The 27720-nt window shown below is 45.6% G+C and overlaps 1 protein-coding gene across 9 annotated transcripts in view; it reads left to right on the top strand.

Moving 5' to 3' along the window:
* The window catches only part of LOC149325877 (uncharacterized), a 77164-nt gene extending 52143 nt beyond the window's left edge, over window positions 1-25021 (top strand). For 8 of the 9 annotated variants that reach the window (XM_089562823.1, XM_089562822.1, XM_089562824.1 and 5 more), the window contains 3 exons: window positions 7529-8622; window positions 21452-21599; window positions 24493-25021. In XM_089562823.1, the coding sequence (XP_089418949.1) occupies window positions 7529-8622; window positions 21452-21599; window positions 24493-24623 (1373 nt within the window). In that variant the 3' untranslated portion in view covers window positions 24624-25021. The remainder of the gene's footprint in view (window positions 1-7528; window positions 8623-21451; window positions 21600-24492) is intronic. The other variant, XM_089562827.1, reaches the window with a different exon arrangement.
* Window positions 25022-27720: the final 2699 nt, after the last annotated feature.

The raw sequence follows: 27720 nt of genomic DNA, 5'->3' as shown, positions 1-27720 counted from the left end.
GAGGTGTATTTTTTGGGAAAATCATCCTAAGTAATGAGAAACAGCGCACAGACGCGGAAAAAAAAATATCGAACACCTCCCTCCACAGCACGAACTAGTTTTATTCCCTATAATAATACACAACCTACCAGCCTCTATTTCCTCCTCCTAAATTGTCCTCTTGTGCTATATGGCAGTGTGACGAATACCTGTTTAACAGGAGAACAAAAATCGCACATGCCCTACTCTGCCATCAAAACCTTCACAAAATTCCTAAATGTAGGGCTGCCGAAGACAAAATTGTCCAGAAAAAAACATGTGACCGCGGAGGATGTCAGTAATATTAACAACCATATTAATCAGCTTACCTACTTTCCTTAATTACAAGTTAGCTGATTAATTACCACCGGCTGGTGGTTACGGTCCAGGTTATTTGTCACGCTATTTCTAAAAGCCCGGACGGCGAATACATGTAATAGTTTTTCCTAACAAAACCAGAACTGTCCGCCCTGGTTGACTCTGATGACCATATTCCTTTGCTTTGAAGCCTTCAAAAATGACAGCGACGTAGTTTTGCTGCGACTACACACTCTCTTGCACGTAGAGCGACGAAGCAAAGAAAAGTGTATGCTGCGCTGAAATTCCCCAGTTAGATTAGGCGCCATTGGCAAATACAACACAACACCAGCCGTCGTTGCACTTTCACTGAACTTTGTGCGTGCCTGTCAGGTCGAACTGCGTGTTTGTGTGTAAAATAAGCGCCAGATCTCCACGCGCTTGCGGGCTTTATTAGGTGTACACTTTCTTCTTAGTGGCTACTAACGTGCTCTAGGCAATAACCGCTGCACTGCGGTAGTTGAAATGATCGTTAGTAAATGACAGCTAATTAGGCCGGTAATTTGCGTAGTTCGTAACACTACTACCTTTCGCTGCGTTCAGTTTTTGATCCAAACAATATCCTTTCTTTTAAGCATGAAATGTTTTTAGCTCCCGTTGTCGGCAGTGTGGTGACGTCACGCCGAGACCGAGTGCCATCATCCGGGCTCTTAAAAGAGAACATCCGGCACCGTACGAGACTTAACGAGATTTAACGAGACTCTCTAAGCCCTCCTACGCGACCGGCATGCAAGCGCCGGTTGGTCTCCAAACGAGTCAGAAAAAATAACTGCTGCCAGTGCCTTCTCAATGTTTATCAAGATATCAATCGAGCTATGCGTTTGATAATGCACGGAATTATAATTTCCGATTTCTAATAACGCGTGCAAAAAGCACATACACGCCACAATATTTAAGCATGAAATGCTTTTAGCTCCCGTTGTCGGCAGTGTGGTGACAGTCACGCCAAGACCGAGAGCCAACATCCGGGCACTGAATTCCACTCATCCGGGCACTGAAACGAGAACATCCGGGCACCGTACGAGATTTAACGAGACTCTCTAAGCCCTCCTACAGGACCGGCATACAAGCGCCGGTATCTTCGCGCCGAACGGTTGTTGGCGTTCCTCCCTTCCTGTATAGTGCGGTTCGGGTGTCCACCGCGATGACAGAGAATTACTGCTCCATTTCCTGTCCTCAAAAAACCTTGCGTTCAAAGGGCGAGGCATCGCGCCGAACGGGTGGTGGCGTTCCTACCTTCCTGTAAGGTGCGGCTCGGGTGTCCACCGAGATGGCAGAGAATTACTGCGTAATTTCCTTTCCTCAAAAAGCGTCGCGTTCAAAGGACGAGGCATCACGCCGAACGGGTGGTGGCGTTCCGCGGACTGCTTGGCAGCGCTACAACACGCTGTCGCGTTCCACTCCTAAAGGCGAAGCTTAAGCGTCATTAATTAGCAGTTTATTAGTATTTATTCATTAATCAGTAATTACACACTAATCAGTAATTTGTCATTACTTCGTCATGAATTATGTGTGACGTAATCCAGTGGTAACATCACCAGTGTCACATACGCAAAGTGGTGCTGAAAACGCTTTCGCCTCTATGCACTTCGGACAGTTTCGAACGCGCTGCATATACGTTCTTGTCAGGCCTGCGTCTCGTCGTGTCCGCGTGCGCTTCGCATTATGCCCGTAAACATTTCATGCTTACTCTACTCTCGGTTACGGGAGAGGCAGAGTTTTTAGAGCGCAGCTCTTTGGCGTCCGTTCCTGGGTTTCGCGTCGTCGTCGGCGTCGGCCTCGTAACCAGCTCCGCCCCCCTTTCATCCCCCCAGCGCTAGCAGCGACCGACTGATAACGCTGGATGACGCTGACGCCGCTAGAGAGTCAAGATAACGTGACTGCATAGAACACCGTCGCCGCCATGCAGAAAGAGGAGGAAAGGGTCCCCCCCCCCCCCCACTGTTCTTGTGTGGCGGATAGGGTGCTCTTCAGTTGCCGACGCGCCGGTTATTTCACGTAGGCCCCGGCACGTCGACGAATACGTGACCACCTTCCCACGGCTACACCTGGTTCTTAGCGCTGCGGAAGCGAGGGTATCATATTGTTTGTGTCGGCATCGGCGGCGTTGTCCCTGAAACCAACTCCGCAGCTGGGGTTGACTCACTATCGAAAAGGTGAAACAGCTTATTTGCTGCGCTCAAATTTCGCATTAGGAAGTAACGTAATCGTCGGTAATTTTTTTAAGTCCGCGCGGCCAATATGGACCCTTTTCATTTTGGCCCTGACAATTCCTGTAGCCTATCGGAGTGCTTTCTGTGCTGTTGCAGTCCGAGGTTAGCCAGCTATGTGAGTGCAGAGCAGCACAATGTTACATCACTGTGCGCAAAGGTGGCTTGATTTGGTGAGAGTCACGTGCAATCGTTGAAGGAAGGAAGGGAAATCTTTATTTACACTAATGGTTTTTCCTGCGGTTTGGGGGCATCTTCAGAGACGTCTTGGTTCTACCCCCAGGAGCCTTCTCTGTCGAAGTCGTCCGCCTCTAATCAGTGGTCGGTTGCCTTCAGTCCAGGGCTCCGCTGGCCACTGCCGCCCGTTGAGCTCGCTGCACCAGACCTTGTTGGTCTTCACAGCGGTCGCTGGACAGCAGAGTCTCCCGCTGCTCCGCACTCGGGTTTTGTATTTTGGGGACCACGTATATGTTTTGGCAGGCCCATGTGATGTGGTATAGAGTAGGTTTTTCGTCGCACCAGGGACATTTGTCCGTGTATATCGTAGGGTGCATTTTGTTTAGTATATGTAGGTTTGGGAAAGAGCCTGTTTGTAATTGTCTCCAAGTGACAGCTTCCTCTCTGCTGAGAGATTTGTGCGGTGGGGGATATCGCATTCTTCTGCCTCTATAGTGTTGTAGTATGGCCGAATATTCCCTGGGTGCTGGCGCGAGTTCGGCGGTCTCGTCGGATGCTCGGAAAGTAATGTATCCTCGAGCTATCCTGTCGGCCTCTTCGTTCCCTGCCACCCCCGTGTGCACCGGTACCCACACAATTTTGTGTGGGATCTTGTCGTTTTGTTCTTCCTGGTTTTTAATTCTGTCGCTCGCTGCGAGGAGTATACGGAGCGCGTGACGACCTATCCTGCCATTCATGTAATTTCGGCAGGCTGTTTGAGAGTCCGGGAGTATTGTTAGTGACCGCCCGATTCTATAGCCCTCCGCCACCACTAGAGCAACGGCTACTTCCTCGGACTCTGCAGCTGTGCAGCCTCGGAGAGACGCGCTGGTCATTTCGCGTAAAGACGAATCGACCACCGCCGCTACAGCGATTTTGGTATCTCCTCTTCTCCAAGACGCGTCTGTATACACGGTCGTGGCTTGAGGAGCGTATGTTTTCTCAATGAATTCGACCCTCTCTTCTCTTCTGCCTCGATGGAGGTTGGGATTCATGTTTTTTGGTATTGGAGCTACCTTGAGGGTCTTGCGAAGCTCGTCGGGGATCGTTGCCGTCCTCGACATTTCTCGCATCTGCTCGCGGTATCCGAGCCTCTGCAGGAGCGCTCTTCCAGTCGTTGTTTGCAACAGCCTGAGTTTTTGCGACTCAAGCTGCGCCTCTCGTAGCTCCTCAAAGCTGTTATGTAATCCCAGGGCCATGAGTTTTTCTGTAGACGTGTAGCGTGGTAGTCGGAGCGCTGTCTTATACGCTTTGCGTAGCAGGGCATCCGCTTGTTATATTTCGTTTTTGTTGAGGCACTGGTAGGGTAGGCTGTACGTGATTCGACTAGCTACTAGGCTTCTTACTAGTTTTAGTGTGTCCTCTTCACGCATGATATGTCGCCTGTTGGTGATGCGGGTGATCATGCGTGCGACTTGTAGTAATTCTTCCGTCATATCAGTGATGTTAACAGCGCAAAGTCTTACAGCCATTCAACGAATGCCCAATGCAAACTTCGTCATACACCTTCAATAAAGGAGCAGATGAAGTCACTCACTCCTTGCTAGCATTCGCTTCCTCTACGTTGCTACTGAAGGAAAGATCAGTGGCGCCGCCTCCGTTTCTTCGCGTCTGGCCGCACAAGCTCCTGGCAAGCACAAGTGCAAGTGGATAATTGCATAGCACGGGAGAACAACAGCATGTAAAAAAGCTGTTCTGTAGTACGCCATTTGACCACAAATTAAGCGCAAACTCGGCGGCCATTCGCTGTACATAATGCATGCTGTTTTTCCTCAACACATCCAGAAAGCGCAGTGAATATCGTTTTTTTTTCAAGCGGCGCAAAGACTCCATAGAGTATTGGGGCCGTCTATCTCCGGTCGCGTTACTTACCGCTTCAAAGACGGCTCGCCGCGGCGCCTCAGGAGCTCTGCCGCACGTGAGGAAAGCAAGCAGAACTGAATGCACAGCCGCAGCTATTCACGCCAAACCTCTACTTCCAGTTACGATGCTTCCTTTAGGGCTGTGTTTGACCCTACAATTTTTCTGTTTGGCTCTTCCTGAACTTTCCGAGATTTCTCGCGAAGAGGAACATTAGAAGAGTGCGGTGAGGGGCTAGTGTGTACGGATTATGAGAACAAATAATAACTGCGCAAAAAGGATGGGACAAGAGAAAGAGAACTACACGGAACAAACGGAGCGTTTGTCCCGTGTGGTTCTCTTTCTCTTGTCCCGTCCTTTTTGCGTAGTTATTATTTGTTTTCATAATAGAGGAACATTATTGGACCCGAATGCATTCTGCGTGGCCAGTTTGTGACGTACCCTCATGTTCTTGTGAATTTTCGATATTAATTCGAGGCAGAGATTTAGAATCACGTAAGAATGTAAATTAAATCAAGTTGCTGCTTCTTAATCTGTATTTCGAAAATCGTACACCTGGGGTTTCATTTACTGTACTGTTTTTTACTTGTTCCACAGAAACAAAAAAAAATCCGCGTCAGACACTTTTTCGAAAGCAGCATTTGATGCCTTTCATTACTTCGAATAGTTTTTGTTCTTCCAGGAAAGACGTCACTGGCACGGGCACAGTATGTGCGATGCACGGAAAACGCAAGAAAAATAGCTTACTGAACTTAGTGAATAGCAAATGTGTTTCTATACTTTATGTCTCTCTGCCTACTATATAGCCCTTTTCACAGTCTGAGAAATGCATTGCAGCTGTTACCGCGTGATCCATTCAATGGTGCGTTGTTATACTGGCTGTTTCGCGTAACTTGAGCCAAAGCTTGAAAAAGCCTGCATAACGCAGCTGGGTGAAAGGAGACGTATTATTTCTCATCGTTTCGCACTCCTCAAATAATTTTATAATTCCACCTAATTAGGCAGACAGCTCATTGTAGCTGTACAAACGCTGTAATCTTCTTAAATCTGTAAAATCTGTAATGGGAGGTACCAGAATTCCTCGAACAATTTCTGTGATTGTTTTCCTAGGCTCGTACTCTCCAATGTCTTGACAAGCATTGATGCGCGTTTCTATCATGTGTCTCATGTATCTGATATCAAAATTGTTGCTGCTCATTATTTGTCTTTTATTCCTTGAATTACTTGTTGTTATGGCGTTTGCTGTAATTAGGACATATAATTGCTTATAGTATATCCTCCTTTTATATCATTAGGTAGTAACATTTCCTATAATGTATCTTTAAATTTTATGTTAGCTTCTCGCATTTACATTGAGTGATTTGTATTATGAATGGTGTGTTTTACAGTTGTGTTTTTTAGCCTTATGTCGCAGTTCCACCCCTTTCCGCATTATGTGAAAAGTAGTTGCCGGTGCAACAATGCGCCACCAAATTTTACTTTCATGTCCGTGTCAATAAAAGAAAAATTTGAAAATAATTTGAAAGCACATCTTCAAAACAGTTCTAGTGCTTCCATGTTATAAATAATAAATATATTGCACTCTAAAAGAACCGGAGATACGCAAGAAGCAAATATTATTGCAATAAATTTGGTATGCATCCTGAGGGAATGTAAAAAACTACACAGAATTGACTGGTGCGAACACAAAAAGCATGTGTGGTTGATAGAACGGTAAATAACAGCATTCCAGAACAAACAACAAGGATTTATATTAACGTAGTGTAAATACATGGAAATGGAAACAGTACCAAATATTATAATATAGTGGGCAATTGCCGAGAGACATGCGAAACATCAGGATAGATTACGTGATGTATTACAAGGAATAAACAGAAGTTAAATTTTAATGTCACAGCCCACTAATTAGTCTGAATTCTTTTTTGAAGTTGGGGAAGGACATTGTATAGTAAATGTGTAGGAAGAGAAATTGAATATTTGCCTCCCGTAGCTTTTTCTTGTGGCGGGTACTGTGTAGCGCGCTTTACGCATTGTGTGCGAATGCAACTCTCGACAGGATTGGCGTGTAGCCTATCTTTATGAGCCACCTAGAGCAGTTCGAAGTAATAAACTTGATAAGCCTTAGGCATGTTATATTTAATGTCATATTTTACGGGTCAGCAGCTGAGCACTGCAACCACTGAGCAACCGCACTGGCTTTTCGTAAGAGAAGTAATGACTCATCACTTCGCACCTGTCGTTAGTGAATGGCTTGAGTACGAATTAGAAGTAATTAGCAATGCAACTTGGGAACGACCAATATAGTCGATGTCATCACGTCAAGGTGACGTCCCAGTGACATATATGATGTCACGACAACCGATATGAGATAATCACAGGTGTTCACATTTTGTGGTGCGTACTGATTGGTTGACGCGTGTGACGTCACATGCGGCATTATCTGTGGCTCTCACAACGAGTGTTTTACCCTACCAAATTGTCATAGCTGATGGTAATAAGTTGTTCTTCAATTCTTGTATCATCATTCGCTGCTGTGGCTGAGTCGTTATTGAGCTTGGCTGCTAACCCAAGGACGCGGGCTCAATCCCGGACGTGTACTGTTCGGAAACTCCAGGCGGTCGAAATTTCCGGAGCTCTTCACTGCGGCATCCCTCATGGGCTGAGTCGCTTTGGGACGTTAAAACCCCATGAATCATTATCTTTGTATCATGCGGTTCGAGAAACAGCAGGCAGTGTTTCAACCACCGAAGTTTGAACGAGGTTTCAGGCGGCATCCAGTGTTTTAAGCGTACTGCTTTCTTTTTTATGTGCGTTGTCTACCGTTGTGCGTTCTGTCTGCTTTACCTTACGCCAATATTCCTTTCCAGGAACGGGAATGGGGATCGTCATGGTAACCGTGATCGTCGCTATCATGACACACTTCGACAAGTATCGAGGACTGGCAGCCGGATGCAAGTACACGGGCAACACACTGGCCTCGCTCTTATTGCCCAAAGTCCTCTCCTCACTGCAGGAGGTATTCTCATTCAGGGGAACCCTGCTCATTTACGCGGCGCTGTCCATGAATGCCACAGCGTTCAGCCTGTTCCTTCGAGATCGCGATGGTCAGTGTATACGACGAAGGAGCTGTGGAGGGAGTGGCAAATTGTCTGGGACGGGTCCCGCGTCTAATGCAACGGAAATTCTGCCTGAAGAATCTGTCGCCACAAACTCCGAGAATTACGAAGGCTCTGGACCTCTTGCTGTCGCCGAGGCTCACGGTGAACTTGGTCATGCGCAGAGAAACTCTATAGATAGAGATTTTATATCACCCACGGAACCGGAGCAGCTGCATAACCAAGACTTGCGTAGGGTGTACCACTTGATAGGAAAGTTGAGTATTGTGGTTACAGATGAAAATGAGCGCTCTGTCAAGACGAGCCAATTCCCCGAGAGAGGTTCGCATGCTCTAAAGCACGCCGGTGACATTGCGCATCGTCAACTGACGACAGGCAAGGACAAGAGTAAGCAAGGTATCTCTCAGTGTTGCGAGAAAAGCAGCTCTCCCGAAAACAGTTACGGCGCCATTAGCGGCGTCAGAGAAAAAGCGAAGCCAGGACGACGCTCAGCGCTTCTGCCATGCAAGCCGGGCTCGTGCACAAGCGACGCAGTTCAGCTCCTGGTGAAACCCACATTTTACGTGCTCGTGCTCGGAGCCATAGCCGCCGACTACACAACGCTTGTGGTGCATGGCACAATAGTGGACTACGCGCTCGACAAGGGCGTACCGCGGAAAACCGCGGAGGTGTGCATGACCTATTGTTCAGCGACTGAACTGTTCGGAAGGCTTGCTCTGCCTCTGGTCGCTGACCTCCGGTTTGTGGGCCGGACTAACCTGGTGGCCACGTGCTTCACAGCCATGACGGCGACGTCCCTGGCCCTGCCGTACACCACGTCTTTTGTGAGCTACATCTTAGTACAGGTGAGAGAACTCGGCGCTGAAATTTCGTGACGCTTTAGCATTTTTTCTCTCAGCTGTTCTGCTTTCCCAATGAAGACTGGGCACACATTGACGGTTATCTAAAACAGAGGATACGATACCGGCATGGAAAATAGGTATTATTATCAAGAAGACGTGGAAGAACAAGCTCGCAAGGCTTGTAAAGTGCACAACTTCGGGCCATTTTATTTCTCACAAAAGAGCCGCAATTTATATATTGAGAGCGTTCATAATAGGCCTGTCGAGAACGCAAAGCAAAGAATATGTCTTGACAAAAAATCTAAACAATGCAAAGATTACATGCGCTCAATTAAATACCAGACACCACCGCAATGAATGACGCGAAGCCAGTAACAAGGACCACATACATCTCGCACCCAAAAAACAAAAGAGCAGCACATGTTCTAGATAAATTCAAACAGTAATATCTGCAAGCAAGAAAAAAAGCAGCAAGTTAACAGTCAATGAAAAGGAATAGAATCCCAGCGTAGCAAAAGCAGTGTCCTACCGTCAGGAGAGCGAAAAAAGCAACCCAAAATAACTCTTTTTAATGTACCGGGCAGTCAAGGAGAAACAACGGGCCATAGCAAACCAGTTTCGTCTATTTAAAGTACAAACGAGGCGAAAGCACTCAGTGGAGGCATCGCATATGATTATTTTCAAATAGTTGTGCCTTCTTTGGGAACATATTCCTACGCCTTGGCGGTGGCCGCATGCTGCTTTTTGCCTCGGCTTACTAGAAAAGGGAAATGTTCCGAAATACTGGGTTTGGAAAGACGGAAAGGAACCGCGTATAGACAAGACCACTGCAGAGTCTCTGTGCCGTCTACTTTCACCGTCCTGTCCCCGCGCGGTTCCCTTCCACTAGTAAAAAAACATACAAAAAAAAACACTATCTAACTAAGCGTCGCTAACTCGAATTGGCTGTGAACCTATGCTGCTGCCATCACTGGCCTGAAGGCTGTTGTTGGCCCAAGTATAACATCTCAATGGTAATGCGAGTCCAGTGACTGTGCTCTGCAAAGGCACCAGTGCACCCCTACAGCTTCCCAGAGCCTGCACAAAGTGGAACACTGACGAAATAATATATAAATGTTCATACTGCGGAAAGTTTTTTAGTTTTTTTCAGCGCAAGGTAAAAGAGGCAGTACCGCTGGTTTTTGCGACCAAACCGATTGAGACCACAGCTGTGCTCGCAGCCGATTTTTCAACTCTTGCTGAATGCAGATTCTCAATAAGCTCGCTGTGCAATCTTAAGGTACGGCAAGATTTCCTTTAAAAAAAAATAGATTCTGAGAATATGCGATCATCTGATGTAGAATTTCGCTATCTTTCAGAACATATACTACAGTTGGGTATTCGCGATTTCACAATAATTTCGATCCATTGTCATAATTATGTCCATGGGAAAAGTGAGAGTTTTCACAAACTTAAAATAGAATTTTCCTTAAACCTATATTTTTGGATGATAGTGTATGTTTATTTCGAGAACTGTAAGAGATAAGCGAAAAAAAATTTTTCGCGCGTGTTAATCAGTCCTATTTACGTAATTTGGACCAGAAAAAATAGCTTTAGTTTGTATTTTTTTGACTGAGTAAAAACCATCTGATTGGTTGCAGTTCTATTGCATCTACAAAGGAAAAATCATAATAAAACTGGTTTTTGTTCAAAGCGCATAATTTTGGTACCGTCTGTGTAAAGTTCTGGTTGATACCCTGGTGCAAAATTTTAACACTCTATAAGTATCAGGTTTTAAGAAAATGTACTTTAGTATAGAAATATGTACAAAACAAAAATCCTACAAAAAATGCAGTCCAGTTCAAATCTCTAATCCAAGCTCCGTATATCTTAAAGGGGCCCAGAAACACAATCTTTGTTGACGATCTTGCCTGTTGGTCGCATACAGTGCGTTACAGTGGTGCTATTAGCGTCGGTAATACCACGTATATTCCGTTTTTTTTAATATTTTAATGTCCCCCAAAAAAACAAATTCATGGCTATGATGTTGTCCACACACAGTGGCGGGCTTTAGCAGCGGATATGACATCACCTGGTACCAGCTTGATGATTGGACAAACAGTAAATATACTGCAAATTGAGTGAATAAATAGAGACACATATTGTCACCTGTCGGTGTTTTATATTAGATCAACAAAACAACTTGTTCGCCTTAGATAAAAGCCATGTAAAGCAAGTAAAATAAAAATACACCACCAGGGGCTCTGGCTTGGAAACGACGCTGCCTCAGCAAGAACGAGTTACAAAGAGCAGGCAACCATGGAGTGCAAACTACCGCGACGTGCTCTGGCAGGCTGTTTCGATTGGTTGCGCCAGGTGCCGTCATTGGGAGAGCGAAATAGAAGTGGGAAGCCCTGCCAAAATCGAGTTGAGGGCAGCGTTTTGTTTGTTGTATTTTGAAATTTCTTCATTGAATAACTGCCGTTTCTGTGCATCGATTCCTGTAATTCTTTTTAAGTCAGCATCTGTGTGACATAAAGAATCCACCTGAAGTACAGCCGGTATCCCACCAAGCAGTGTTTCGCAGCCCCTTTAAGATTCCCTGAAGATGTTATTGCAATAGGTTTTGTTGCAACTGCTCTCCAGCTATATTTTGAAAACCATTTTCAAAGTCTGACTCCACCTGATGAACAACTGATGAACTAAGCGGTTTCAGCCTTCCAAAGGACCCCCAGTCGCCATTATATTCGCCGCGAAGGCATGACATTGCAGCGCTCTGGAAGAAAACAAAAGGAGAAAAAAATTCCATCTGCGTTAGGTACTCACGGACATTAACCAAAATGTCCGTCTACGCTGGTCGCGTCCGCCCGTCGGCGTATCCACTCAGATTGCACTCGCGGCACTCTATATCCGACATTAGTACCATTCACTTATATCCCAAGGTGGAATTTGCTAAGAAGCCTCCTTTGTGTGTTGTGTGGAATTATTTGTGAACTCGGTGACAAAGTGCACTGGCGTTTTTACTCCAGCATCATCGCTAGCCGCACTCAGGAGACCACTGCTACTTAAAAGGTGCCATTCGCGATGTTCGTACCCCAACGATTCATTTCGGCATTCGCTAAACAGCGGTATTCGACGTATTGTGCGACTGTTTTTTTCTTGTGCGTGAAGTTGTCGCGTGTGTACGTTTGTGCCTGCGCAACTCGCTCCCCGATTTCCATGCTTGGTTTCCGTTGGCCCCGAAATATTCGGCGGCAGGTGTCCCTTTTGCCCTGCTTCTCGTTGATACTTCCTATGTGTTTGCTGTAACTGTCCAGCGGTCATAACTAGTGATGGTTATAAAATAACTACCAGCTTAAGTTTTTCGGCGATTGCGCATGCGTGTTTTCAATATTAGGGAGATGAGCAGCGCCCGATGATAACGCCGGGGAGAGACATGACATGGACGGAGCGAAATGTTGTCATGGAAGAAGCTGCGCTAGCTCTGGTCATAGTTTAGAGCCTTATGGCACCCTTCAAGATCTCGGTCTCCCGCATCGCTTTCTGCTTTCAATTCACTCATTTTTATCTAACAGGACCTTCAGTGTCCGTGTCCATGGGAAGCCTTTTGGTCACTACCTCCAACCGCGGTGTACCCCAGGGCTCCGTCCTCGCCCCCACATTATTTAACGTAACTTTTATACCTCTTGTCCGAGCCCTAGAGAAAATTCCTTCTGTACGCGTCCTTGCGTATGCCGACGACATAACCTTGTGGTCTTGCCATCCAGATGCGTCTGTGCAACAGTCGGCGCTCCAGCAAGCGCTGGATGCCTTAACATCACGCCTACCCCCTTTGGGTCTGACCCTCTCGTGTAATAAATTCTGTTTCATTCGCACTGGAAACAGAAGTGGCTTACGGAAAGCAGCCCCTTTTACCTTCACGGTAGATAATTCTCAAGTTCCTCAAGTGTAAATTGTGTGTGTACTAGGTCTTCTACTTCATACATCTGGGACTGGGACTCCATAGCTACACCCGACCCGTAAATCGGCTCACGCTACTCTCGGTCTGATTCGACGCATAGCGACGCATACTGCCCGTCAGCTCGTGCGCTCCATCCTACAGCCGCCGGCAGTGTACCAGGCCCAATTTCATCGCCTCACCCGTCGACAGTGGGAGTCCCTTGAATCAATCAATTGAGAGGTTATGCGTGCCATAACTTATCTTCTTCGTATCACACCCATACGCATTCGCCAAGAGTACGCTAAACTTAATACATTAAGCGAAATCATCGACCAGCGTGAGGCAAACAGAGCACGCAAGATGTCGCTTCAGCTTCATCGTTTACAGAGTCTTCCTCCATAGTCATATCGTCTACTCACGGACAATCGCTCCTTTGCTTCGACGCCGATATCAGCGCGCATCTTCCTTCAGGGTGTGTAAAAATTACGAGGAACTTTAGCGGCTACAGAAGTGAAAGGCGAAAGCCTGAGGGCTGCATTCTGCTACGCGATTGTTCACTTCACATTCTGTTGGTGCATTAATTAACTGCCAATTAATCACGCTTAATCATTTTCTTCAGGAGGGGAACGCGAGAGCGTGTTGTAGCGCTGCCAGGGAGTCCGCGGAACGCCACCACCCGTTCGGCGCGATTTGCCCTTTGAACGCAACGCTTTTTGAGGAAAGGAAATGGAGCTGTAATTCTCTGTTATTTCGGTGGACACCTGAACCGCACCGTACAGGAAGGGAGGAAGTGTGAGTGAAAAAAGAAAGAGAAAGAGGGACCGTAATGAAGAAAATGAAAATTGCATTTGAGGAAAGAGAATTACGCAGTAACTGTCTCACATATATCTGTGGACACCAGTCAAAAATTGTTGGTTGGTTGGTTGGTTTATGGGGTTTAACGTCCCAAAGCGACTAAGGCTATGAGAGACGCCGTAGTGGAGGGCTCCGGAAATTTCGACCACCTGGGGTTCTTTAACGTGCACTGACATCGCACAGTACATGGGCCTCGAATTTCTCCTCCAAAGAAATTCAGCCGCCGCGGCCGGGATCGAACCCACGTTTTTCGGGCCAGCAGCCGAGCACCATAGCCACTGAGCCACCGCGGCGGCCAGTCAGTCAAAAACTGTGTTTGAGGAAAGGAAATTGCGCAGTAACTGTCTCACATATCTCGGTGGACAGCTGTCAAAATTCGCGCGCAGTGACGTCACGACCATTTCGACCAATCTGAAACGCGGACAAATTTGCTAACACGTCTTGGTCACGACAGTATGAGCCATTAAAGGCTCTCGCCTTGATATAAACTGATGAATCACACACAACACTGCAGGTAGTTACCCCAGTTTACAGTCCCTCCGATCCTCATCTTAACTCGGGCGCTACATATAGCGCGGATACTTGCTCTCCCTTGCCTTGGCCCTTCAGGTGATACACAATGCCATTGCTTCCCTTCCACTCGTACCCACTTTCGATATTGTTCACATTTACACCAACTCCCTTGCCGCCCTTAAGCGGCTTAAGGCTGTCCGGCACACATTCCAAATTACAGAATCCATTCACGAACTTTACACAAAATACCTCAGTCCTGTGCGAATGCACTGGATTCGCGGTCATGTCCAGGATCCCCATAGTATTCATGTGGATGAAATGACACACCTTGACACATCAGACATCCCGCCACCTTCCCCTCTTCCCCCAGATTCGTTCGTGTCCAATGTTTCCGAGAAACAGGCTTTGCGTCAGCGAACACGCGCTCTAATTCCTCCGTGTTCGTACCCTCTCCCCTGGAGTCTCACCCGGGAAGAGGAGGTATCTGTGCGCCGGATTCGGACAGGAGCGGCTCTGACTCCTTCTGTGCGCCATTGGTGGCGTGACAAAGGTTTCCAAGTGACTGACAAGTTTTCTCATTGTGGTGCTGCGCTAGACCAGTGTGACGGAAAACACTTGCTGTGGACTTGTCCGGTACAGGTTCCGTGAGACGACGCTTCCTAAAGAAGGTAGGCCTGCGATGGGACGTTGCAGGCGACTATCGCAAGTGGACTCATGATAATCGCTTTATCGTGAACTTTTGCCACTTTTTATGCGAGGCTTGTTGGCACTACTTCTTGTAACTTTCTTTCCCTTTTTGATTATGCCTAATGGCAAACACCTCGAATAAAAAAAAAAGATTTGAAAAGTGCACTATTTGAAGTGAACGGTTCAGCTAGCTATCGCCTTTTGGGCATTCTCAGCTGATGTGTATTCTTTCATATTGCTGTCAAGTCCGTCCTTCTGGATCCGCTATATTTTTTTATCTCCTTCTTGTTGCAGCTTTTGCTGGATTTTGTGGCTTGTGGTAATGCTAAAGAAGAGCCAAGGATAAGGATTTCGATCACTCATGGCAGTCAATACGTTTCAGCTTTCTAATTAGTTACTGGATTTCGTTTGCCTTCCTTCGCGTATTCTATGAGCTCTGAGGCCTTTCGCCACATGTGGTTCTTGTGTGAAATCCTTGTGAAGATGCATTGTGGCAAAAGTACCTTATGAAATAAGAATACATACGTGCTTTGAATGCACATTAATTTGGTTTGGTTTGGTTTATTGGGGTTTAACGTCCCAAAGCGACTAAGGCTATGAGGGACGCCGTAGTGAAGGGCTCCAGAAAGTTCGACCACCTGGGGTTGTTTAGCGTGCACTGACATCGCACGGTACACGGGCCTCTTCGAAATTCAGCCGCCGCGCCCGGAATCGAACCTGCGTCTTTCGGGTCAGTAGCCGAGCGCCGTAATCACTGATCCACCGCAGTGGGTGCACTTCAATTTGAATGCATTCGGTTATATTTAGGGCAAATAAATAACTTCCGGCGGTCATTAGGCTTAGTAATTTGAATTTCATTGGCTTTATTGTGGATCACAAGTAAAATATGCCACCATGCACTGACGTTACAAACTAGCATTTCAGCAAGCAGATATTTAGTTTGTGCAGCTGCAGCTCTGCACTTAAGCATGAAACACAACATGGAGGTAATCAAAGACTCACGCTTTTCAATACATTTCTCCATTAGAAAGCACACTAGCAATGCTATTCAAATAAAATGAAATCAAATCGATTCCGCACATAAAAGTTTTCGAGGAAGCTACGTAAAAGCTGTGCGTACAACTTTGGAGCACCTGACGCCCTCACCACCTCTGTAGCTTAAATCCATGCTTTGAAGCTAAACTACATTAATGAAGACGGAAATTAAGCCAGTAAAGAATTTTTCGTGCCCTCACTCTTGCACTAGAAGGCATTTTTGGCATGACCAGCTGCTCGAACACACAACACCTTTCCAGGAAGCTGATGAAGTGTAAGAACCCGACTTTACGTTGCATTCAACAGAATAGTTTTAAGAAGCATGATGAAGCATACAGCATCGCCCAATATGCACAGTTAAGAAGCATTGAAAGGTGATACACAGCGTAACTCGTATGCTAAATGTATGCTACTTGTGGTTTTTCTTCCTACTATATATTAGCAACAGCCGTGCCATTATACACAATGTCAGTGAACTAAAATACCAGTTATAAGCGCTTTCTACCAGTCTGGTGCTCTATGCTGCGTTAGTGTGCACATCGTATTTTCTGCACGCTTCGTGAAGTACTCTGAACTTGTATTTTTCATGAATGCTTATGCGGTGACTTTGGCGACTTCTTGTAAACGCGCTCTTCAGCTGCGCGCATACAGTTACCAAGATTTCTCGTAGGGAAGCACATCAGGGTATCGCGCATCATTTGATTGTATTTCAGAGGAACCACCGCAAAAAAGGACAACGGACAAGAAAGAAGAAGGATGACACGTACAGAGGCGCTGTCGCCTCTGTCCACGTCGTTGGTCCTCTTTGTTGTCCGTTGTGCTTTTTTTTTGCACTGCTTCCTCTGAAATCATGGCTTACCAACTCGATCAACAACAAGTTTTGTTGATTATTTTGCTGAGACATTAAAGAAAATTGTTTTTGCATTATTTAGACAAGTTCTCTCGATACTGCATTAATGCTGTTACGTTCTTCTGAGCCAGCATGAAACCAGTGTTTTGCTCGTCTCGTGCACGAAATGTGTAATCAGTGCACATTAATAAGCACTTGCCTTATTATCTATGGCATCATCATCCTGGAGGAGAACTGTGGCAACAAGAGGTGGTGTAGTGGACAGAAAATTGACATCAACAATCTCAGGTTTTAGCTACGTATTTGCTGTGCACATGGTACGGGGATTATTTTTCTTTCCATTGCCGCTGTAGTATGGCTGCAATGACTGGGATCTAAACTGGAAGCCATAACCGGCGGCTGAATCCTCCGTACTCATTTGTATATCTCATATATCATCTATCAACTTCCGAAAGCACTGACTTTATTTTAACCTTTACCTATAGCAGCGCATCCTGATGTTTAAACTGGTTCGAAGTTTTGGCACTATGAACAAGATGCAGTTATACCACGTTTATCTACAGTCGTGGACAAATCCTTTCTGCTCCAAAGAGTGCTTTTGAGACGCATTTTGAGCGCTCACTGCAACCTTAAACACCATAACTGCCTTAACACGCTGGGAAGCTGGCATGAGGGTTCTTATCGCGTCGCAGAAGATCCCTGAAGGACAAAGAGGGGGTGTACATTTTTGGGCTAGATTACGTACGTTCAGAAAGCAATAGGCATTCCCAATTGGCACTGCGCTTAAGTAGCTATTTCTACAGGATATATAGTTTCACGCGTGCAAGGTTAATATATAATGACATGTTCTTAGAACCACCAGTATTTTCTATATAGGTGCCCTGGCTGTGTATTGGTTGACCGTGAGAGGCTGAGTAACATTTTTGACTGAAACATTGCTGCTTGATTACTCAGACCTTTATGAAAATTAAACTACAACGCGATTTATGGAAGAACAGCACTTCACATACTTTTTGTGAGATAGGCTAAGGAGGACAGTGAAAAGAAGGCCAAGAGTTTTTTGCCAAAAACCATGCTGCTGAAATCATTACGTGTCACAAACTTCCACGAGCAAAATTATCTATCTTAAGCTCAGCAATGGTATCCTGAGGCCTTTTGTGTCACACAATGCAGAGAAATAGCTCGAAAGATTATATGTGCAACTTGTGCTCTTCGGCTTTATCGGAAACATACATCAGGCACCGTAGAATTTATGAGGTGGCGTGCTTTATATTAGATTGTCCGGGCGCCTTTAAAAGCTGTCCTGCAGAGAAAATGCAGCATGTTAGAAAAACTGTCACAAGAAGGTGTAGACTGCCCTCGGTAGAAGAGGCGAGTTTTCTCAACGCCTGTTTGTAAGGTGGCACGGTTTCCAGCATTCACTTGCAACATCTTCCCGGTAAATATTCACCGTTCTATTGAGACTACATATGCCCTTGCCCTCTTATTGGCGTTGGAACGCAAGCAGTGTGTCCAGCAGTACCAAATATAGCAAGCGCTTACCGTTTACCGTTGCACACAAGTTAAAATGCTCCTTAACATAGCAAGGAGCATTTTGGTTTGTGGGATCTTACTGTCCATTGCCTCCTAGGTATGTAGAAAAGTAATCGCTAATAGAGCAAGGACAGACATAGACTTCAATCAAATAAAGGCTCAATCGGGCTTTGGTAAAGGACGCTAGAAAATAGACCAATATTCACACTCAATCACGAGAGAGAAGAATGCGCAGAATATGGGGAAGTCCTATATAGGGTGTCCAGGCTAACTTTAGCCAAGGTTTGAAAAATGAGATATTTGAGGTAGACCAGGGAAACCTATTACATACAGGTACCCGCCGGCTTGCGTGTCTAGGCAGTTTTTGTATTGCTATTGATTAAATAGTAATTAAGATAATTTTTATAAATGCGTAAATATGGACTTTAGACAGCAGATGTTAATAGCAAAATTGGAGAGCGCCTTCAGAAACCCCCATTGTATTTATTTGCGTTAAAAAAAGCCTCACGTGTGTATTTTTTCCGAGCTCTAAAGAAAGCCTACGAAATAAAAAAAAATCACGTGACTAGCGCAGTCGCGCACCACGATTGTGCTGCTCTCAATCCTGGCTTGAGTGAACGAAATCAGATGCTGGTATGTCATGACGACGACCCCACTGTTCCGGCAGGCCGATATGTCGACGGTGGTTGCGGCGCAACTTGCGCTGTCACGCTTGCAGACTGGCTCGCGCGGGCGTCGCAACCACCGTCGACATATCGGCCTGGCGGAGCAGTGGGGTCGTCGTCATGACATACCAGCATCTGATTTCATTCGCCCAAGCCAGGATTGAGAGCAGAACAATCGTGGCACAAGAATGCGCTAGTCACGTGATTTTGGCCGACTGTTAAGCCCCCTCCTGTGCCATTCTTCCTCAAAAGTTCAAATGTCTTGAATCCCCTTTGCTTGCCTGGAAGTTCTAAACACTCGGTACGGCTTTAGTAAATCCACATTTCTATAGCTGCATCTATTTCGATTGAACTAAATTACTTTGGAACAGGGCTGGTTTTGCTTTCTTTCCGGAATCCCCGTAAACGTGGAGCCCATAAATAAAAAAAAAGTTGAATTTCATATCAGTATTAGAAACTATAACTTCATATGACGAGGAGTCAATAGTATTTGGATCGCTTTTTTATCCAGTTCATTGAATTACTTCGAAGTGCAGAAACGAAAATTTATTTATATATATTTCGTATGCGGCAGTAAATGAGAGCTGACCAGAACTTCCAAACGATGCTCTTAACATTAAGGTGCAGCCACTCTGAAAAGTATTGTATTGCATACACCGCTGATTTACTGCAAGCTTCGGCTACCGCTGTAATACCTCCTGATTCAAACCCTATTTTTTTATTTTATTACCGGGTGTTATCCTGTGCCATTCAGCGAGTCCACATTCTATCAACGATTAGCATTTATGAGGCTAAAAGTAATTTGAGGTGCAGTTTCAAATTATTACTGTCTTTCACATCCCTGCCTTTCCCTCTCTCTCTCTCTCTCTCGAAAGCATACTGCAAGGAAGAGAAGAAACAGCGAGAACAAGACGAGTCTCGTTGCGCTCGTTGTCTCCGAGAATGCAAGCGCTGTGGACGGACACGCCGAATGGCAGAAAAATACGTGTCACATGGGCACGCAAAAAAATGCAACGATAATGGTTTACGGGGCTCTAACGCCCCAATGTGACTCAGACTATGAGGGACGCCGTATCGAAGGGCTCCGGAAATTTCGGCCACCTGGGGTTCTTTAGCCTGCTCTCACATCGCACAGTACACGGGCCTATAGCATTTCGCCCCCATCGAAATGCGACTACAATGGTTGGGATCGAACCCGTGTCTTACGTCACAGCAGCCGGGCGCCATTACCACAGATCCACCGCGGCGGCTGTTCTGCGATAATATTTCTTTATATTACTGATGGGATTCACTGAAACGCTGTGTGGAACGGTGCATCTAAACAATTCGGGCCAAGAGCATTTCGCTTGCAAGCTCACCTATAGATCTCTCAAATTCTTAGACGCTGATGGCCGCATCGAGACCATCCGCAACCTTTTAAGGTACCATAGACAATATTTTTACGCAGAATCTTACAGCTTTTCTTTAAACTGTTTTAGAGGCCGTAGGAATTTCTTCGGCTCAGTTGTACTTAGTCGCGCCTTATTCGTATCTTTAATAAGGAGCGTCGCCGCGGTAGCTCAGTAGGGATGATGCTCGGCTGGTGACCCCAAATACGCTGATTCGATCCCTGCCGCTGCGATCGCATTCATTGGAGGCGAAATGCTAGAACCCCGCGTACGGTGGGATGTCAGTGTTTGTTAAAGGTTGTTAAAATTATCTGGAGCCCACCACTACAGAGTCCCTCTTAGCCTGAGTTGCTTTGGCACGTTAAATCCCATGCAGCACACGACCATAAAATATGGTGTTCTTTTATGCTGGCTAAACAGTGCAGTCTATCATATCACCGAATACACAGGTCTATGTACAAAGTACTCTTGCCTTTTTAAGCAGATCTTGGCGGCATTACGCAGCCTATTCTTTTTAATTTCAAGCGTAAATATGCATCTTCGAAGTGGGCAGTTCTTCCGTGCTCCCTCTTGTTCATTTCCAGCGCTTTTTTTTACCTTTGCAAAACCAACAATAGCATTTAATACCGCGATATGCCGTTTAATCGAAAAAACTATTTAACCCAATGGAAGTAGGGAGCGGTGCCGAAAAGACTGAACTTATTCATCAAGCTTCGGCTACCGCTGTAATACCTCTTGATTCAAACCCTATTTTTTATTTTATTCCCGAGTGTTATCCTGTGGCATTCAACGAGTCCACATTCTATCATCGATTAGCATTTATGAGGCTAAAAGTAATTTGAGGTGCAGTTTCAAATTATTCCTGTCTTTAACTAGATTGCTCACTGGTCACTCATTCGATGTGATTCGTTTCAGCTTTATTAATTCCGCGCCGACACACACAACCTAGCGCGTGGGACTTCAGCACAGAATCCATCATTTTCTTCGCTTAGTCGGCTGCGGTGTCATCGACAAAGAAAAGTTTCGAAGTGCGACAGCTTGCTTGACGGTGCCACCACAGAAATGCACTTGCAAGTTTCAACGCTCGTAGCGTGAATCATCTATGAGTGATGACCACGGTCATCTTGCATTCTGCGAGGCACCCGGAGAACAACGCTTTCTTTTTCTAACTCCGAAATTGATATTTCCCGTCTGTTAATCAGCATTCTTGCTTAACGGGTTCAGCAATTAATCCCAGAAGCAGTCAGCTAAACACGTTGCACTCATGGCACTGTTTATTTAGGATAGCTGGCACCTATTCGCTGATGTAGTGTATATGTAGTGATTAGTTCATTATTTTGTTAATGCTTAGCAGTTGAGATCTGATAATCAGGCGACCTCTGCGCAGGTGACTACGGCCCTTTTCCTGGCCTGTGTCGCCACACTCAAAGGAGTCCTGGTAGCCGACAACTTTGGTGCCAGAGCGGTGCCTATCTTCTGGGGTGCCAACGGCCTCGCTCTTGTCCCACTGCTATTAGGAAACCCTTTCATAACCGGTGAGTGCAGTAACTGGTGAAAACTGTGTGGTGCACTCCGAAATGTAAAGCATGCAATCTAAACCCTCAAGTAAAAGCAACCGCTCTAGATGAGGCGGTGATCTATGCGGAGAATAAACCGAAATAACTATTTACCAAAGAACTTGCATTTTACGATGATATCTGTACGCTTTCTTGTAGTTACGGTGTTAGCGCTACCCGCCCACATCGCTTTTAATATGACGCTTCTAATTCCTGTTACATTGGAGGAAAACACAGGGCAACCATGGAAGCAATGTATACTCTCACTACTTAGATCCCTATGCCTTCAAGCGATTACGGATTTTCGCTGTTATTCGAAACAACCCCCAGCTCTCTTTCACTGACGGTTGCACGCCAAAAACACCTGACGTTGAAACAAGCCTATGAGATACGTCTTTGAATAACGCAGCATTAAGAAGCACATGCGGTAGTGTGGCGATAACAGGCAGCATTACCGAACACTTTGCACGCCTTTACTCGACAACTATGAACTGCGAAATTGATGTGCGCAGTAACGTACTGGTACGTGCTGCCTTTTACCACGTTAGAAGTATAGTCTTCCTTGGTCACAGTGCTCTTGGTCTCAGTACTTGTGGGTGTTGGTGTTTTGTTTTTTTTTAGTGCGAAAGCACTTATAAGACCGCCGGAGCCGAGCAAAAATCTTGCCTGTTCATCTTGAATCTTGCTTATGCGCCTTGTTTGTGCATTGCTTGTGGCCGTAGTTACTGTGACCCCAAGCAACAAGAATTTCGCCTGTTCCATCACCGAAATTAGACCTTGGCCGATTCGGACCAAAAACGATGTTCAACCATAAATGACCGTGCCGGAATCAATGGCGACCTGAAAATTTGGCCTGTGTTATTTCTGAAAAATTTGGTCCAGGCCAGCCCCGAAATGTGCCCCGACACTGATGTCCAACGATAATTGAGGCTGTCGAAAGTATGGCGAGCTTCAAATTTCGCATGGGTCATTTCCAAAAATTGCCCGGGCAACCGCCGAAATTTGACCTTTCCCGATTTGGACCAAAATCTCTGTTCAGCCGAAACTGGGCGTGCCCAACACGATGGAGACCTTCAAATTTCGCCCCGGCAAATGCAAAAATTTGGCCTCGCCAACCGGCTAAATTTAACTTTTGAAGATGTGGACTAAAATCGATCTATAACGATAACTGACATCGAACGGAATGATGGCGACCTCCAGATGTGACCCAGATCATCTCTAAACATTTGGTCCATGTCACCGTCGAAAAAGTAGTACACAACTTAGAGATTTGCGCCATCACGCTGCTGTGGTGTCGCTTGTGGCGTGACCATTTACGTCACCGCGCTTTCGCACGCAACAGGCCATTATAAGCGGAGTTAAACTCCGCTTTTTTTTGGTTTGCTGGAGCATTGTGCGCCAACGGGATTCGAACCACGGACCTCATGCACGTGAGGCGGATGATGATGGTGGTGAATTTGAAAGATTCTGCTGAAATCAATTCTGCACTGCCGTCAACGTACCCTTCGGCTGTGTATGTGTGGCAGTGATTAAAAAGTTTGATCGCTCTCCTTTCATTTAGTGGCATTAAACCTGTTGTGTGTCACTTTTCCCGGCCCACGAGTGGTACTCAGAATTTGGAGATGGGACCTCTAATTTGTGACTCGACGAAGAATCCTTTCGCCTGCAATTAAGAATTTCTCAGAAAGATGGTTACAAACTGATCGCGAGTCCTTTGAAACGTTTTTGTATTACTTCGGGAAAATTGAGTGCTGTCTTACATTAGAATACAAACCTAAAGATTCCGCATACGCTACCACCCTCCGTTCCTGAGAAAGGATGTCGGCGCTAAAGGCCATCTCCGTTTTGCGACTGCTACATATTCTGCGCTGCGACTAAATGCATGAAGTGCATTCACGCATGACGCAAAACTGTTGCTACTGCGCGTAACATAGTAATGACACATGAACATGCCGCTATGGGTAACTGAACATTCTTCGCACTCATATTTTTTTTTTACTCGAAATTAAGTTGTATTATACAGGGCTCATGTATAGTAAAACAGTAACAGCAAGACAGCTCGAATTTGGGCTTTGTGAATACTTTTACAATGGTAAATTCAGTGACTGAACATATTAAATCTATCCGCTCTTATTGCCTTTAACAAGCTTCCAAAAACAGAACTAGTGAGGACTGCGCAATCAATTCACTATTGAGCTGAAATACACTACGTGCATTTCTGAGCCTTGGGTACCAGAGACAGATAAATACCCTTGACACTATTCATTATTGTGCAGATCATACCATACCAACAACTCCTGCCAGCATCGCAAAAATGAAAACCTCTCCGCAGATTTTATGGATAGGTGATAGCAGAAAACAATTTGACCTTTACTTTTTCTATCTTTTCAATCACTGCATTTTCTAGGTTCTGGTTTAATTCACCGAGATCTTTATTTCTCCTCGCCCGAACTACACTCAGGAGGCCAGCATACTGTAATCTTGTGCAGTCACAGGTTGACATTGTTTTTTCTTAGAAGAAGCAAAGCCGTGAAACTTCATCACTATTGAGCATAACGGACTCCTTTTTGAACAAAAATGAGCCGAAACACGATTCATTCATGAAAAGCTTCAAAGGAAAGTTCTCAAACGCACTGGCTTTTTTATTACACTTTTGTTTGAACGAGTGTTATCTATTACGAGTACCTTAATTGCCTCTCGTCTCTTCAACTGAAATTGTATGAAATAAATTAGCCTTTCAACTGAGACATATCAATACATGCCATTGTCGTCACACACATCGCTGGTAATTCGAAGTGACAATTACTGGTGTGAAATTGCGAAATTCATTCAATCGAAAATAATTGTGTGCCCTTTTGTTCTTTCATTTCAGGCTACTTTCGGGACACAATGGGATCCTACGATAATCTTTTGCATCTATTGGCTGGCCTGCAGCTCTTCACGGCCTTGGCTTTTTTCATCCTTGCCTTCATCCAAAGGAAACATAGCGCGAGGGCGTCGTAGCAGGCGATGTTCTAGGAAGGTCACGCTTTAAAGACGTGTACCATCCCATTTCTCTTCAAGTGTTTCTATGCCCTCACCAATATGCCATGGATGTAGCTGGAAAGCTGCGAAAAAAAAGAATCGTAGCAGTCAGCAACTATTCAACAAGACGGCATCCGCAGGCTGCTCAGCCCCAATGACACTAGATTAATTGTAACGCCGGATGTTAACGCGTTAGACCACCACCACTACTCATGTTTGCTGCTGCTGCACAACTTGGATGGATGCGCAAGCAGTCTACATTTAGATGCAGGAAATTCTATTCCTGAAGTAAGCTCTACAAAAAGTAGGAGTTTATTTTATGTGAGAGGCTTGGGCGTGTGAACTCTGGGTGAAGAAAATAGATTTCTTTATCACTACGGCAAGACTGCTGTTCCTTCTCTTTGTTTTTAGTGACATCCTTTTTTTTACACTTTGGGATGCTGTGCTAACCATGCCAATGCTTTATGGAGAAAAATGTAAACAATAATCAGAATAATGCTTAACGCAGAAAGAGGCACACAGACAGTCAGTTCGACATTAGGGATCTTAGCGGGACTGCATACCAGATATCTTACTGCGAAGTGCAGTTACAGGCAGCTAAATCGAGTAGTTTAGTTTTTGGTTATGTAGCGTTTATTGTCCCGAAGCGACTCAGGCAGCCGAGCACTTTAACCACTAGGCCATTGCGGCGGCTTAAATGAGATCGTGTTCGTTCGTCGGTGTTGCTGATGGAAATATTTTTCGAAGAAATTATTTAGGAATCGCTTGGTTGGAGTCCCCATTTAAAGATTGCATTAGTCGAAGCTGCTACAACGGCACTTTCACGACCCATTTCTGGCTCCCAGGACCTGCGTTGAGCAGTGCGGCCTCCCACTGGCTAGGCATTGCGGATGGGTTAGGGGATATGGGGTTGTTTTTCTGGCAGGCCAATAGCATGGGGTAGAATCCGATAATTCTCCATAGTGCGGACATCCTGGTTTGTAAAGCTGTAGGTGCCAGGTGCCTACTGATTTCAGAGTGTCAAAGGCACTCGTATGTATCGTTGTAAATGCTTTTTCTTCGTCCTTGCTTAGTTCCTTCGAGGATTTGAGAAATAGAGATTCTTCCAGCCAGTCCACTATGATTTCAGCAAAGGTTTTGAGTGGCACATTATAGAGAAGATTATTGTGCGACAGTGCCCGGGGTACTAATTTCGCGGGTGAAGTCGTAGACTGGTTCATTGTCCCGTAGCCCTTGGTGTCCATGGAAACATATCACGAGTGCTTTCAAAGTTTGTTCTCGTGAGAATTGAGGCTGCCTGCTCTACTACCCCACCCTCCATTTAATTACTACATGAAGTTCGACAGTCCGAGACCACGTCTGCCTCAGGATGTGCCTGGACGGCGAGAGCTCTGACTGCTTCCATGGCAGGTAGCGTCCCATGCTTTGATCGAAGCGCAGTCAAGTAGAAACCCCGCCGGAATCAGTAGCTACCGCAACGATACTGTGCTCAGCTGGTCTTGCTGCGTCTGTACATATTGGTCTGGGGATGAGTTCTATTTCTTTCTAATATATTTTCCACTAGCTTCTCTGGTGGCCTTGTCATAAGAAGGATGCATATTCTTGAGAATGAAGTAAGACAATGTTTCAGCGCGCTAGCACATAGACTGGCTGTTCCCGCATTTAGCCGTTGTGTGTTGGACTGTCTGTTTCTCTGTAGCCACTTTTGTGGGAGTTTGCTCACCACTTGATGAGCAGGCGAGCGCCTGCCCATCGTGTTAGGCAGCAGCTCAATTAATTTAGAGAGGCTGTTCGGGACGAGCAACCTCCATCGCAACTCAGCCCATGCAACCAATCCTACGCATGGTACCACTTGCAATAGAAGAGCAGTGGCGCATCGCTTGACCTCTGCACCACTGTCCCTGGAGAGGCAGGAAAACACCCAGGTATCTATGAATGTAAAGACTGACCAATTCCGCAGATATGGACACTAACCTGTTATCGCAATCTCAAGAACTGCCATCCGTGGACACTGGATTTAAATGCCGGCGCTGAAGTGAAAACCGAGCAGTGAACACCGACCTAACTGGCATTTGGCCTGTCTACGAAAATCGATCGTAATTTTTTCTCTTATCCTTGGTTGTATAGCCTCTACCTCCACCGCAACCGGGGGAAGTGGTGCTGCTGAACTCTCGACAGACTTCCTCCCAAATTTAGTGGATGATAGTCTAATGGTTTGACTCTTTTATGTGACATAATTCTTTCCTTCATCCTGTTTTCGTGGCCGAGCTTCATGAGTCGGGCGCTTGAGGTGCGTATGGGGAGTCCCAAATATTTTTGCTTGGCTTTCCTGATAACATGTGTGCAGCTCCTTCAGAAACTCGCATTTGAGAGACACATACGGCGTTACATATGTGTTTCTACCTTAAACAAAAACTTCAGTTTTCCTTAAAGTTTCAGTGTCATTCCATTCTTACTGCTTCTAACGTAGCAGATCATCCTAGTGACTCGTTCCGGCATTTTATTTAGTTTTTATGGGTTGAAATGTTGTTTATTTTTTGCGCAGAAGCTCAAGGCCTTAAATTTACAATTTTTTAAACACTTTATATAGGATTATTACATTATTGGGTGCAAAAACGCGCAATCCCGATTTGATTGGACCACAGGATAAGTTGTTGCCTTTCGCGTACCTCTGTGCATTACTTACTGCGTTTTTGAGGGTCTTGATGACGGAGCCCCGAATACCGTCCTTCAACAAAATCGTGATATTAACGGAGTGTAAGTTATGTTTAATACCTCGGAGTTTGTTCAATTTTTCAGGTAGTACGATCAAGAAGGTTGAAAAAAGCCAGAAAGCACCGCTCCTTAAGAGGTTCCTCGGTTTCCGAGATGTCTCTGAGAAAGCTCTAAATTTAGTTGAAGTTGCGACTACCAGAGCCTAGCTGTGCAGGAGCACGAGCGCTCCTCAAACGCTGGTGGCGACTTCGTCTCCTTTGCGTGGTTCTTGGTTGAGCACTGGTGCCGGCGGCAGTGCTGCAATAAGATCACGCAGCTAGGACGAGTGCACCTAATGTGCATTCCAATGCTAGGCCTTGTT

This window comes from Amblyomma mixtum, chromosome 10 (assembly GCF_055824585.1).
Source record: "Amblyomma mixtum isolate Tamu chromosome 10, ASM5582458v1, whole genome shotgun sequence".
NCBI lineage: Eukaryota > Metazoa > Arthropoda > Arachnida > Ixodida > Ixodidae > Amblyomma > Amblyomma mixtum.
Note: the sequence above shows the minus strand (reverse complement) of the source record. Positions and strands in the feature narration are given on the sequence as shown.